Source organism: Populus euphratica, unplaced genomic scaffold (assembly GCF_000495115.2).
Source record: "Populus euphratica unplaced genomic scaffold, PopEup_1.0 scaffold115.1, whole genome shotgun sequence".
Taxonomy (NCBI): Eukaryota; Viridiplantae; Streptophyta; class Magnoliopsida; order Malpighiales; family Salicaceae; genus Populus; species Populus euphratica.
The window spans coordinates 212,050-225,829 of record NW_011500006.1 but is presented as its reverse complement, the minus strand read 5'-3'; the positions used below and the strand labels follow the sequence as shown (position 1 = coordinate 225,829).

Here is a 13,780-nt window from a genome sequence, read left to right as displayed (position 1 = left end):
CATTTTTATTTTTTATAAAATAAAAAGGTTTTTTTGACTTAGATTAACTCGGTTCAACCACCTTGACTATTTAAATGGTATTTGTCTTCGATTGACTTTGAGTCGGGTTTAAAAACCATGAAAACCAAATCCAATAAATCAAATTTTAAATGATGAAATAAAAAGAATCAAGGGATAAAAAAATAACAATTAAGAGAATAGGGACCTTATTGAAGAAAAAAAAAAAGAATGAACAACCTAAAATTTTGAATTGAAGGAAAAAATTGAAAGAAAAAATAAAAAATAAAAAATCAAGGAATAAGGATCAAATTAAAAAAAAAACATGAATATGGATTTAAGGATGAAATTGAAAATAGATTAAAATTTGATAAAAGAGCTAAGAATCAAAATTAGAAATCAAAACTTCAAGGGCCAAACTTGAAAAATCATCAAATTCTAGGGGTGAGCATTTTTTGTTCGGTCCGGTTTTTATTAAAAAAAATAACCAAACCAATTTATTTATTCATTTGTAAATCAAAATCAATACCGAACCAAAATCAGTTTAAACCGTCCAGTTTTGGTTCGGTTCGGTTTGGTTAATTGAAAAGAAAATCAGAAAAAACCAATTTTATTTTTGCCAAACATATCAAGTAGGTTTTCTAAAATTGAAAATAAAAAAGCCAGAAAGGACAAGTGTTAGATGAAAAATTGAAAAAAATAATTCTCACAACAACCATTACAATAATCGTAACGCGAGTATACTATCATAGATTTATAAAAATCAGCAAATCAGCAGCCTTGTAATAAATATGGGAAATGAATATATAATAGATATACAAAAATCAGAAGAAAAGTAAAAAAGGACAAAAAGATTAAGAGATGAAAAATGAAGAGAGGGGGACTCCAAAGTTGTAGTTTGGTTGTTTAATCCATGGGTTTAGTCGGCTATGCTTAAAGAAAAGGATAAAAAGATTGAGAGATGAGAGATAAGAATGATTCGTTCACTAGATTTACTTTAAGGGGAGGGACGGGTTATACTTAAAGCCTTAAAAGAAGATTAAAAATGAAAGATGTGGATGTGAGGGCGCTTGGGAGGGGGGGATGTACTTAAAATCTTAAAGAAAGGTTAAGAGATGAGAGATGAAGATTGAGAAAAATAGGTGGCGGCTAGGCTAGAAAGTAGATGGGGAAAGCTAGAAAGGTAGGTATTTATAATACCACTGATTTTTTTATTTGAATTGGTTCGGTTCGGTTTATTCCGTTTTAATCTTTTAAAACCAAAATTGAACTGAACCCACTTGTTTTTTAATTTTTTTAATCAGTTTAATCGGTTATTTTTTTTATTTTTTCAGTTTAATTGATTTTTTTGTTTTTTTTCACCCTTATCAAATTTTGAATTAAAGGAAAAAAAAGGGATCAAATTCACAAAAGAATCAAAAACAAAAATAAAAATAAAGAGAATAAGAACTAAATTTGAAAAAAAATTAAAAATAAGATCATGGATATAGAGACAAAATTGAAAATAAATTAAAATATGATAAAAGAGCTAAGAATCAAATTAGAAATCATAACATTCAGAGTCAAACTTAAAATATCTTAAAATAAAAGAACAAATTTTGATATGAAAATTAAATCTCAATGGATGAAATTGAAAAATAAATAAATTAAATTTGATGCAATTAAAAGAATAAGTACTAAATATGATAAAATTAACAATTAAAACACTCTTCTAATTTTTGGCATAGGCAACATGTTTTTAATGGCTAAAAAAGAGAAAAAAAGGGAAAACAAAATATCATTAAAGTTCTACCGTGTATATGAGTAACTACACGCGCTTTACAACCTTAAAGGGAGCGATGAGACATATCGAATGCCACACCAGAATGTGGTGTTTGGCCATTAAGAAGCACTATATATACTGCTTAAAAGATGCAGGTGATTTCTATTTTTTGGTGCATGTGTTGCACAAACCATCAATTTTTTATTTAAAATAATTTTATGTTTAACTAAAAGATTTAAATGCCCCTAAGTTAACATGCCAATTATATAAAAAAAAAAATTGTATGAAAGGATGGAAACGGTCTTGACCTTAACTTTAAGAAAAATTAAATCACAGGATAATTTGGATCTTACTAATCAAAATTTGTTGAAATACCTAAAAATCCTCTCATCTTTCAGTTTAATTAATTTATCTTTTAAAAGTAATTTAATAATTTTATTATGCAACCAAAAAGTGAAAAGCTCTAGGCACCAATGTGAGTTTTGAAGTGACAATATAATTCCGTAAAAAAAATATTTAACCCCTCAAACCAAGCTATAAGTTTTATATTATTAAGAGTAAAATAATAATTTTAGCGTGTAAAACAATAAAAATCTTATAACTTTGAGGTTTTTTTTAATTGAAATGACAACTATACCTTTATATAGTTTTTTATTTATAAGATAATGGGTTTGAAGAATTGAACATTCATGGTTATAGTTAGTTATTAGATTAACTCCTGGATGACCTGATTAATCTAAATAAATTATTTTATTTAAAATAATATTATTTTAGTTTTTAAAATTTTTTTAGAACCAATCTAATTAAATTTCATTTGGATATGATTAATCAGTGACTTGGTTAATTCATTTAAACACTCTAATTTAAATTGGTAAATATCTAAAAGTTTTACCTAAAATTATTAAATATATTGAAATGATAATTTTAGGATTTTTAGTTGCGCAAAGGATGATTTTTTAAAACAAATCGTGATGTAAAAAAAAAAGAAAAAAAAGAAGAACCTAAACCCTAATTTCCAAGTTCTAAGGTATTGCAGTGTGATTGGCCATTAAGTTAAAACTATGGTTTGCTCAAGTTCTAAGCATGGCTTCCATGATACAGCATTGTGGAAGCCATGCTTAAGCCTAATGTTAGGTTTGAAAGAAAGTTTTATTAAATCAAAGCCACATCCAAGCATAACATTCGATCCTAACGTGGCTCTAATTGATTATAATTACACTGATCACCTTTATATATATATTCACAACATCACATGATTATCTCTCGCTTTCACTTATCTTCTTAACCACCAAGTCAATGTCGAATCATGGAAGATTTGGTGTTCCTTTATGGCTGGTGACCGAAAGAACGAACCATCTTAAAGGGTCGTAGTTTAGCTAGCTAGCAGCCTAGCACATATGGCCTGCTAGACTCGTAATGGAAAATCAGCAGGTACTTGTTGTTTAGTAACTTTCTGTGAAGTATAGAACATTTCTGAATACAAGGAGTCAGCTTATTTGCTCAATAACGTGAGAGACGTAGACACTGTTGTGGCTGGAAAGAACTGATGATTTTTGGCTGCTGCCAATTCTAATCTCTCCCATTTTTCTTTCCTTTTGATATCTTCCAGGCCAGCTAAGTACTCTTTGTGGGCCATTTCTTCCAGGCAACTGTCATATAAATTTGGATCCGTTTCTTCTATCATTGTCTTCACATTTTCTGTCAGTTGTTTAACACTCCCGCTCCAGTGCCATTTCAGGTTCTTTTCCACGCTCTCTACAACCACAGGAAACACCTCTTCCATCATTGATGATGCCATCTTCACAAATTGCTCGTTGTTCCACACGTATAGTGCACGCTCCGCGACCTGAGTTTCAAGTTATTTAGGGCATTGAGATCATTAGGAAATAGGATGAAAGTTATTAACGACATTCATAAAGGAAAAGGGAGGGACATAAAATGAAAGAAGGCCTACGAAGGAAAGCTTTTCTTAAGATAGTATTAAAGCAGATGCTCGTAAAACTCAAGACCCCGGATTGTGTTTACTTTCTAACTCGATCCAGTTGGGCACAATCCCAGAAAGCAAAAACTAACAACTTATCTTAAACATCATGAAACAGAATGGGGGTTTTCATGAGCATAATAATTTATCTTGTGGCAGTAGCAGGATCGTTGTTAGGAGGAAAAGGAGCCTTCAGGAACCATCAGAGAATTATTTACTGTTTCATGAATCCAAAACACAAAAAGAATTTTCAGAGTGCTGAATCATTCTCCATTATGAATGATGAGAAAACGTATGAAAGGACAGATTGAAATCCCAAATCCAAGCTGGCCTAGAAACTATCGAAGCATCCATATGATGCTGGATCATTAGCTTACCTGTGAGTTTAAACTATTCATGCATCTTGAAATTTGGGCACATATAGGCAAAGCTAACTTTCTATAGTGACCGGGATCGATATTCTCTACCAATTCCTCCAATTCACCAATGAGTACAACCTCTTTCTGACAATTTGTAGCAGGCCAATACTTTAAGATCCCTCTGACAACCACCCCACCAAGCATTGGTTCCTTCTGCACAAATTGATTAATACAATACGCCAGTTGCCTGTGGTAGAGTTGCATCCCCTTGCCCTTGTGCAAAGGGATAAGCACTCTCATCAAGAACAGCTTGTGCTCCTCTTTTAGTGGGACAGCAAAACCATTGATGATGCTTCCCCATATTTCAAGCAGCTCACCGATCCCAGAATGCTTCTCTGTCTCGAAAACATAATGCAAGAAGACATGGTTCATCGATTTCCTCATGAATGCCCTGTAAAAAGTGAACCTGGAATATATCCGGTGGTAAACGTTCTTCAGACTTTCGCGTTCTCTCGGGTTTTCAGACTGAAAGAGGGACAGAAGGTTGACGAGAAAAGGTTCATCAACATAACAACGGAGAATTTTGGGATCAGTATTGAGGACTAGTCGAAGCAGAATATCATAAGCAACTTGCAGGTGTGGCCAAGCAGGCGAGAGAGTGGAAACAAGGTCTTCATACTCAGGTAATTCGCAGATGACGGCTTGTTTGGCAGATGGAGGGAGAGGCCTGAAAAGGTTGGCCGATAGCATGGACACAACTGGGCGTGTAATTTCTTCAGGTAGTGGCTTTATGGGTTTTTTCACGAAAGAAAGGAGCTGGAAAAGCTTTAATCGCTTAAGATCCCGCTTCGAGGGTGACTCCAAAGGATCAGTGAAAGTAAAAATAGAGCGACAGTCAGATATGATAGACAAGATTTCTCCGTATTCAGATTCGAAGGCAGACTGCTTGCCACTTTTGGGACTGAAAATCTCAGACCCATTGCTATTGTCGGGCTCCACATCAAAGCGGAGCTGAAGGGAGGTAGAATTTTTTCCGGGAGGCTTTTGGGAGTTTCTGAGAATACCCATTTCTCCCGTCTTATGCTCTTCTTTACTTATTATTTCTACCACAGATTAGGACATAAAAGAGCTCGATTAACTTTTTTTTCCCTGAAAATGCTGAAAGAAAGAGAGAAGGCTCTCGTATCTCTTCCAATCCAATCTTTATTGCCTGTTAGGTCAAACAAGAAATGCCAAAAAATACAGCGATGTTTTATAGACAAGAAAAGTTGTAATATCCGATGACAAGAGTTTAGAAAATTTCCCCACCCACAAGGGACAAATGTGACGGGTAAAGTGGCATTATCTGCATCAAGGAGTCTTTCGTTGCTCTAGCTACTCATTTGGATGATTTGCCATGTGGTGGGTTTCCTTGGTTACTGTAAGCTGGAGAAACAGACAGCTTGTTGCAGTTCACATGGATGTACAAGCAAGACGAGAATGCTTTCAGTAAATGTAATCCAATGCATCAAACATGTGCCTGACCAACCCGTCCGTCTCTGCATTTTGCGCTCTGGGGCCAGGTCCTTGGTGATTTTTTTCATGATTTTTTGCTTTCACCTACCAAAAGTAAATCTTTCTCCAATGGATGATAATGCAAGGAACAAGCTCATTTGCTATCTTAGCCAGCACCTTCCAAGGTTCCAATATGATAAAAGTGCAAAAAAATTAAAAATTTCAAACACTTTATAGGGTGAAATTATGAACTACACAACCAGGGCCTCCACTAAATCTTGGAATATTCAATTTCCGAAGCCAACCAGAATGATGGTCATGCTCTAACTTATGCATTGTGCTTTTCTTACCCTTGCCATATGCAAATACAGAAAAAGAAAAAAGAAAGAAAAAAACACCAAAGTACAAGGAATTACAGAAGCAAGAAACTAAAATTTGAAGCTTTTATAAGAGATTAACTGAAGAAACAATATTAAGTAATTTTATCCCATGACAAAGGTTTGTAAGTAAGTTAATTTTGGATCAGGGAAAGACACGTGCCAAATAAGAAATTAATCCCAAAATGACAATAAAATAACAGATCATACCAAGTACCATAATCCCTAAATGTATAGTATAAGAAACAAACAATTCAGAGAACCATCAATTTGCCTTTGACATGAGTTGTGCAATCAAACATTTAATGAAGTGAAAATAAATCTATAAAACAATCTGATGAAGTAATGATAAATGCTGCATGTGATGACACTTGGGCTCACACAATTAGCATCGCATCTCTTGGTCTGCAGCACTTCAAATTTTTATGTGCTTATTTGACTAATGCAATTTTTGCATGTCATGGAATTCTTGTACTGATTCTCGTGTTCAAGAAACTACAACCACAACATGCCATTTGCACCTCTAGTTCACTTGGTCCTATATCCATAACAATAATCATTCAAGTCTTTGATAAGTAAGGTCAAACACTAGAATTTGAGCGGATAAAGAATGCTAGCATTGCATTCACATTTCAGATGAACAGGGAAAAAAAGAGGAAGGGGAAAATCAAAATTGTAACAAGCATTCATGGTTCATTACACAGAATGGATGGATGAAAGGTCAGAATTTTTAGAAAACCTGAACCACCTTTTCTTCTCTGCATAATCAAGACAAGGCTTCATGATAAGCCCTATAATCAAAGCAACGCTGCTGATAGCCATGACTTTGAGAGAAGCAAGTGTCAATACCACTAAAATTAACAAGGTAGGAGGAATGCAGATCAAAATTGCTCCAACTGTTCCAACAGGTATCTTATAAGGCCTTGGTGCCGCTGGATAGTCCATCCTTAATTTCACAAATGCTATAAATTCCATAATCATTCCAAAACAGTACAAGAAGTTTTCTGCAGCAACAATCTCTTGGAAGCTCAACCATGATAGCAAAATCACTCCAGATGCAGAGAATAAAATCCCAGTAAGAGGGGTTCCATAACGAGACCTCTTGCTAAAGATCTCGGGAAGCATCCCACGCTCAGCCATCCCTAGAAGCTGGAAAGAGTCACTGCTCATCTCTGCCACAAACATGCCCATGTTTGAAAAGGCAGAAGCCCCTTGGATCCAAGATCTCAACCAGACACCACCTAAAATTTTAGCAACTTCTGAAAAATACCCATCAGACCACATTTCCTGATCAAGTGGTACTGCTCCAGTACCAATTAAAAGAGGAAAAAAGTATGCAGAAACAACCAATATAAGAGCATAAAAAAGAGCTTTTGGAAGAGTTTTATTCGGGTTTTCGACCTCTCCTGCAAGAGTACTGATTGAGTCCCAGTAGTTGAGGTTCCAGAACAGTGTGTTTAAGTACAAACCCCAGTCCACATTGCTGAAATCCACCACAAACCACCTTGATGGCTCCAGTTTGGGGATTGCAACTAGTCCCATGAGCACAAAAGGAAGCAGAGAAAACACCCCTAACAGTATAGCAACCCACCCCACTATGCTTAAACCCCTGTAGTTCATGTAAGTTAGAGCCGCAGTCAGAGCCAGCACTGCTACTATCCTAGGGATACCACCCTCCAATGCCGGGATTGCCGATTTCAGATAATCCAGAAACAAAACCGGGTATAGTGCATTATCAATAACACCACTTAGCCATTTCATCCAACCTTGCTGAAACCCCCAATAAGGACCCAGCGCTGATGAAACCCAAACTACATATCCACCATTCTCTGGGAACATGGTACCCATTTCTGCAGTTATCAAGGCTTCTGGAATGCTCCATATAAGTGGAAAAAGCAAAAAACCAAGAAGAGCTAAAAGAGGTCCAGCTGCCTGGACACTGTCTTCAACTCCAAATGGTCCCCCAGAAACTTCATAAAATATAAGAAAAACAAGAGGTATGACTGAAACCTTCTGGAACTTATCTAATGTTGGGAAGGATGCTTCCCCTAAAGCTACGTACCCAGCATTGTTCGGCTCCCCCATAGCAACGGAATTTTGGTTAGTCAACGAATCTCTATGATTCTGCAAAAAAATCAAATTGCAAAGATGTTTTACAGAATAAAAACAACATTACAGGTCACAAAGCAACGAGAAATAGAGATAAACCATAAAATATGGAAGCATATGACCTATTATTCCAAAAAGAATACTTTTTCCGACCTAAATCAAGAAATGGTATCACATTTATAGATCAAAACGTTCTTTTTAAACTGCTATTCTTTTACTAAGCTCTGCATAACTGAAGAGATACGAGAAATCAGCACAAATAACTTGAATCCGACTCAAACTGCCTAGTCCCCTCTATCATTTCCCTTCTCGAATCTCCAACAGAGAGGATAAAAAAAACTTTCCATGCTCACAAAAGTACTCCTGAATGAACAAGATGGCGATGCAAAATTCCTCCCCGAGACTGTCTTTTACAATGGCAAGCTCAGTTTTCTTGCAAGCAGTTTCAATCACTTGAGTAGAACTTGAGACTCTTGTTTCAAACTAGATTTATCAATATCTCAAACAATTCCACACGAAACACAAAGATTACAAACAAAAAGGGTCATTATAGTCTACAGCCATTAAACCCAAACACTAAAAAACAAGACCACTGGATTAAAAGGAACACTACCATGATAAAATCAATACCCAGATGCGAAAGAATCAAAAGTAACAAATTGAAAATAAAGGTGAAAACTTTACCTCTATTTTGGATTAAGGAGCTTAGAGATTGAGAACCTACCTCCGTTTTTTCACATTAATCAGGAAAAAACCCAAACAGATGGCTAGATAAAAATAATTTCTTTTGAGAACATGTGAATCACGTTGAAACGTAGAAGATAGGAGACGCTAAGGTGCTCAATATTTAACAGGCTTTAGATATGTGTCATTATGCTATTTATGTCACTGATGAGTTGGCCCACCACGCGTCCTTTCCCAGATTCAGACACACACAGGTGGTGGATGCTACTACCGACGCAAGATTTTGTTTCCTTATTGATCTTGAGTTTACTGCTTCCTGACGAGGATGAACATCAAAACGACACTCAGGTTAGGCGAAATAGAGATTAAAATTATATATATATAGTTGGTACCTCCCTTGACATTTTTAAATGCAACCCTTCAATAATTTTTTCGTGATCATTCGGGTTAAGAATTTTTCTTAATATGCTCATCCTTTCTGTTTTCTTCCGTTGATTGACATGTGCCTGTCTGTCACTTATTTAGACAGTATTTAACCCTATATTTTAAAAGTTTTTCTAAAGAATTCAAATTTAGTTTTTTTTAAATTAATACATTTTTAATGTTTTTTAATTATTTTAATGTGATAATATTAAAAATAAATTTTTTAAAATAAAAAAATATTACTTGTATATATATTTTGAAATGAAAAGTATTTTAAGAAGTAATTACCATCACACTCTCAAATTTCCTTTGATTTCAAAAGGTTTTTCTATAGTTGTAAAATAATAAATTTAAGACTAATGTTTGATTAATATATATATATATATATCATAATTAGTTTATATTATTAGTTTTAATTGTGCTATAAAATGATTATAAATCTTGAATGATTGATTTAACAATTTATTAGAAATATAATGATTTTTAACTTAAAAATTATAAATTATTTATTTCAATTTAAGATTTTTATATATTTTTAAAAATTATCTTTAAATTTTTAAATTAGTGCCATCCTTTTCATTAACAAGAATCAATTGATGAGGACAAGCATTGTCATACTCCTCTCATTTTTCTTCTCCTCATGTATTATTGTTTTCTAGTTTTTTTTTTGTTTTTTATATTTTAATATTAAATTTATTAAAAAATATATTTTATTATTTATTCTAGTTTTTTTTATATAAAATCATCATGATCTTGAAAAAGATCTTAGCATTAAATTGATACTCAATTTTATGATTGTATATATTTTTTATCATATTATTAAATAAAAAATAATGATAAAAAACATAATTATTATAAATGAGACTTCATGATTTATTTTTTTATATAGATTTATCATAATCTTAAAAAAACATATCCATATTGAATTAATGTTTAATTTTACAACCATCTATTTTTTATTATATTATTAAATAAAAATAATTTATATTTTTTGAGGTTATCATAGTTCTATAAAAACATCCTAATATTGAATTATTACTTAATTTTATAAGTATTTATATTTTATTATATAACTAAATAAAAATTATTAAAAAATAAAATTATTAAATTTAATAGAGTTTTTCAACCGAGTTATATATTCAAAGAATTAACCTAGGCTAATAAATTAAGTTGTATTTTTTTATCCGGACATTATTTCTTCACATGTAAGTTTTTCTGGTCCTGTCATGGAATAGGGCGGAGAATTATCTAGAATATACTTGAAAAGAATTAGTGGATTAGGTGTCAAGTTGGATGGAAGATAAACGGTGGAATGATGTTAATAAAGAAAAAGTGAAAAGAGTACGGTCACGAAATATCCGATCCATCCAACGAGAAAAAAGAGGAGATCTAAGACAAAAAAAAGAAAAGAAAAGAAAAAGGAGGCGCCGCCAGAAAATTAAGCAGGACAAAGCGCTCTCGGCCTGCGAGTGACATTTTTATTTTTTTTTTATTTTTTTTCTACGAGCTCATTAATTCTCGGAGCTAAGATTTATTTATTCCGATATATGAATATCAATCGCTTGCATTTCTCTCGATGATTTTTTATTTTTTTAAATATAAAACCAAACCATCCATAGCCGAGGGAAGAGAAAGCACTCATCGAGAGGAAAATGAAGATGAAAAGGGAACAATGAATTTTATATGGAGAATGGTGGGGACACAAATATTATTTACACGCAGGCCTTTTGGTTCTCGGTCATGGGCTCTTGGCCTTATTTCTCAGACCATGGCCTCCAATTTCTTCATTAAAAGCCCAATAACATCTTGGGCCAGATATTATTTAGTTTTTTTTCCAACTAAGGAACATGATTGACACTGTTGTAAAAGTTTTCTTAAAATATTTTAATTTTTTAAAATTAATATATTTTTAAATTTTTAAAATTATTTTGATGTGTTGATGGTTAAGGAATCATCTTAACCTAAAAGTTTAAGCTATTAGATGAAATTTAAGGTATAATTTATATTATTTTCTAACATATCCCCTTAAGGACCACATTACTTTATATTTAATTTTTATTAAATAAATATAAATGATAAGATTTAAACTTGAGATCGTTTAGTTATCAAGTTTCTGATATCATGTTAATGAATTATTTCAATTTAAAAGCTTAAACTGTTAGGAAAGATTGAAGATATGATTTATATTATCTTAAAAATATTTTTTTAAAATAAAAAAATATTATTAATATATTTTTTTAAATAAAAAATACTTTAAAAAACAAACACAATTATACTTAGATGCTGTAGATGCTACTCAAAGACTCCAATTTACCCTGTAAAAACAATTTCGTTGAGTTTATGGGCTAACTTTTTGGACGAGTTTATGTTGTATATTTTCATGATAAAATTACATGCATTGGATGACGACAAGAATTCCTATCTTTTCTCTGCTTATTTGGATTCCAATCCATTCACCTCAACATTTCATCTCCTTGCTAGCTTGCTTTGATGCCATAGCTTCATCGTCTTTCTCGAATGAGAGCCTTCCTTTCTCGTTATTGTGCTATCACAATAGTGAATTAACCATGAATTTTGCTAATTTTACTCCAAGTTGCTGCACTTTTCAAAAATAAGTTTAACATTTAGTGGTTTTCAGTTATAAATTTTTTTTTAGCTATTATGTTTATTTTTGTATTTTAAAAATATTTTTAAAAAAATTTAATTTTTTTAATTTTTTACTTCAAATTAATATTTTTTTAATGTTTTTAAATTATTTTGATACACTAATTTAAAAAATAAAAAATATTAATTTAATATCTTTTTAAATAAAAAATAATTTAAAAAATTACCCAACAACATTCACGAAGTAAAAACTTAGTTTGTTATTTGTAAACTAATTTGATATACCTTATGTGCGTGGGCACACACGTACACACATATCTATGTAAGATCCACTCACAATTTTAATTAGAAAAGAAATCTAAAAAAGAAATCCACCTAGCTAATTAGTGAATTATTCTATGGCAATTGAAAAGGGTGTGAGTAATTGCACAAGTTAAAGAAGTTAATCACACGAGTTTGCTTAAGTAAATTACAGCAGTACATTATTATTCACGCATAATCAGTAAATATTAATAATGGTAGAATCCATCTAAGCTAATCTCCAGGTAATATTGATTATTAAAAACCATATTTCTACTTAAATTAAATAAAATATGAAATCGAGTTGAACTAGAATAATAATTTTCTAATTAGCCACTCCTGATATCTTTCTTAAACTCAAGCGCTCCTATAAAGACCATTAACTGAATTCTCTTTTCCACCATGGCCAGTGTCCGTCTCCCTCTCCAACACAAACAGGGAAGTAAAAAAACCAAAACCCTCAAAACCCATCACAAATATTAAAAACCCTTGCATACATAAGCACCTTCCTTGCTTGATTAGTATTTGTATTTTAAAAGAATACCTTCAAGATTCATTACCCCATCAAAAAAAAAAAAAATTAATTAAACCTTCCTAGGATAATCCTCTCTCTCCAATATGGAAAAAACAAACACACCATCAATAAATAGCAGGGAAAAAAATCTTGAATTGAGTTCCAGTGCTAGTTTTCTCTTGCCAAACGGCTACGACTCAAAAGATCCTGATATAGAGATGATACAGATACAGCCTTTAACCTACACAAGTTTGAGGGACTTGTTACCTTCATCACCACCACCACCATGCCTCCTGTCACCAACACAAAGGTCAAGTAGCTGGAAAGAGATATCCATCAGGAATCCATTGGTGAAGCATGCAGCTAGGGCTTACTTACAGCCCATGTCAACTCCTGATGTTGGCAATAGAGGGTTGTTTCAGAGATTGAAAGATCAATGTGGGTGCATTGGGTGGTTCGACGACATCGTTCTGAAGCCCCTGATGGTTAAGTTTTTTGGGAGGAGAGAGGAGATTAGTGACGATGATGACGAAGACGATTATTTGAGACGAGATTAGAGAGGAGGTTTGACTCCAGGCAAGGGGTGTTTTTGGGATTTTTGGTTTGACGGGTGGATAGTGGCACAATTTGTAAATATACCGATTCTCTCTCTCTCTCTCTTCTTTTTAATTATTATTTTTGGTTTTTCCCTTCTCTAGTGTCCAGGAAAAGAGCGATACTATAGTAAAAAAGGAAGAAATATTCAGTGCTTTTGGATATTTAATTCATGGAGAGCAATGAGAGCAATTTGTTCTTGTTCTTATTTTCTTTTAATTTATGGCTCTTCTTTCGGTCAACTTTCTTTTTAATTTCAAGGCTATAAAATTAATTGCGTTCGCTATCAATTAGTGGTTGTTGCCAAGTTGATCTCTCCTATCTTCCCAATTGTTCACTAATAATTTATTTCAGACAATATTTTGAGATTAGCACTTTTATTTTATTTTTAATGTTGTTTTTCTTTTGATCCTCTCCTGTCATGTGTAGTAGCTTCATCTGTTCTTCGTCTAAAAAACTAGTCATAAGTGAGAAAAAAAGGAGACTCTAATTACACAATGCATAATCAAGATGAATTAACTATCAGCTATGGTGTTTAATTAGCGGGAATCAAGCTGTGATCAAGAGGCTGTTCTATTCGTC

General features: G+C 32.8%; 3 protein-coding genes across 5 annotated transcripts; 1 reads left to right on the top strand and 2 right to left on the bottom strand.

The window, feature by feature from the left end:
• Window positions 1–3,183: 3,183 nt before the first annotated feature.
• Window positions 3,184–6,385, bottom strand: LOC105141188 (serine/threonine protein phosphatase 2A 59 kDa regulatory subunit B' eta isoform-like). The gene is made up of 2 exons (XM_011048334.1): window positions 4,118–6,385; window positions 3,184–3,605 (listed from the first exon to the last, which is right to left on the bottom strand). Exons 1-2 carry the CDS (start codon window positions 5,165–5,167, stop codon window positions 3,252–3,254), a joined length of 1,404 nt encoding a protein of 467 aa, XP_011046636.1. The 5' UTR covers window positions 5,168–6,385; the 3' UTR covers window positions 3,184–3,251.
• Window positions 6,386–6,568: 183 nt separating this feature from the next.
• LOC105141186 (probable polyamine transporter At1g31830) lies at window positions 6,569–9,124 on the bottom strand. Of its 3 annotated transcripts, none has more exons than XM_011048332.1 (2): window positions 8,804–9,124; window positions 6,569–8,094 (listed from the first exon to the last, which is right to left on the bottom strand). In XM_011048332.1, the coding sequence occupies exon 2, from the start codon at window positions 8,053–8,055 to the stop codon at window positions 6,667–6,669; it is 1,389 nt and encodes a 462-aa protein (XP_011046634.1). In that variant the 5' UTR covers window positions 8,056–8,094; window positions 8,804–9,124; the 3' UTR covers window positions 6,569–6,666. The 3 variants fall into 3 exon arrangements, with proteins under 3 accessions (XP_011046634.1, XP_011046633.1, XP_011046635.1); XM_011048331.1 differs by having other exon boundaries at window positions 8,764–9,123; XM_011048333.1 differs by lacking the exon at window positions 8,804–9,124 and adding an exon at window positions 8,233–8,598.
• A 3,307-nt stretch (window positions 9,125–12,431) lies between these two features.
• Window positions 12,432–13,186, top strand: LOC105141185 (uncharacterized). Its single transcript, XM_011048330.1, has one exon. The coding sequence runs from the start codon at window positions 12,709–12,711 to the stop codon at window positions 13,159–13,161; it is 453 nt and encodes a 150-aa protein (XP_011046632.1). The 5' UTR covers window positions 12,432–12,708; the 3' UTR covers window positions 13,162–13,186.
• Window positions 13,187–13,780: the final 594 nt, after the last annotated feature.

Excerpts from the sequence above, each read along its gene's own strand:
- LOC105141186 (XM_011048332.1), bottom strand. The coding sequence starts at position 8,055 with ATGGGGGAGCCGAACAATGCTGGGTACGTAGCTTTAGGGGAAGCATCC.
- LOC105141188 (XM_011048334.1), bottom strand. The coding sequence starts at position 5,167 with ATGGGTATTCTCAGAAACTCCCAAAAGCCTCCCGGAAAAAATTCTACC. Across the intron at positions 3,606-4,117 it reads TGAATAGTTTAAACTCACAG|GTCGCGGAGCGTGCACTATA; the intron begins GTAAGCTAATGA and ends CTTGAAACTCAG.
- LOC105141185 (XM_011048330.1), top strand. The coding sequence starts at position 12,709 with ATGGAAAAAACAAACACACCATCAATAAATAGCAGGGAAAAAAATCTT.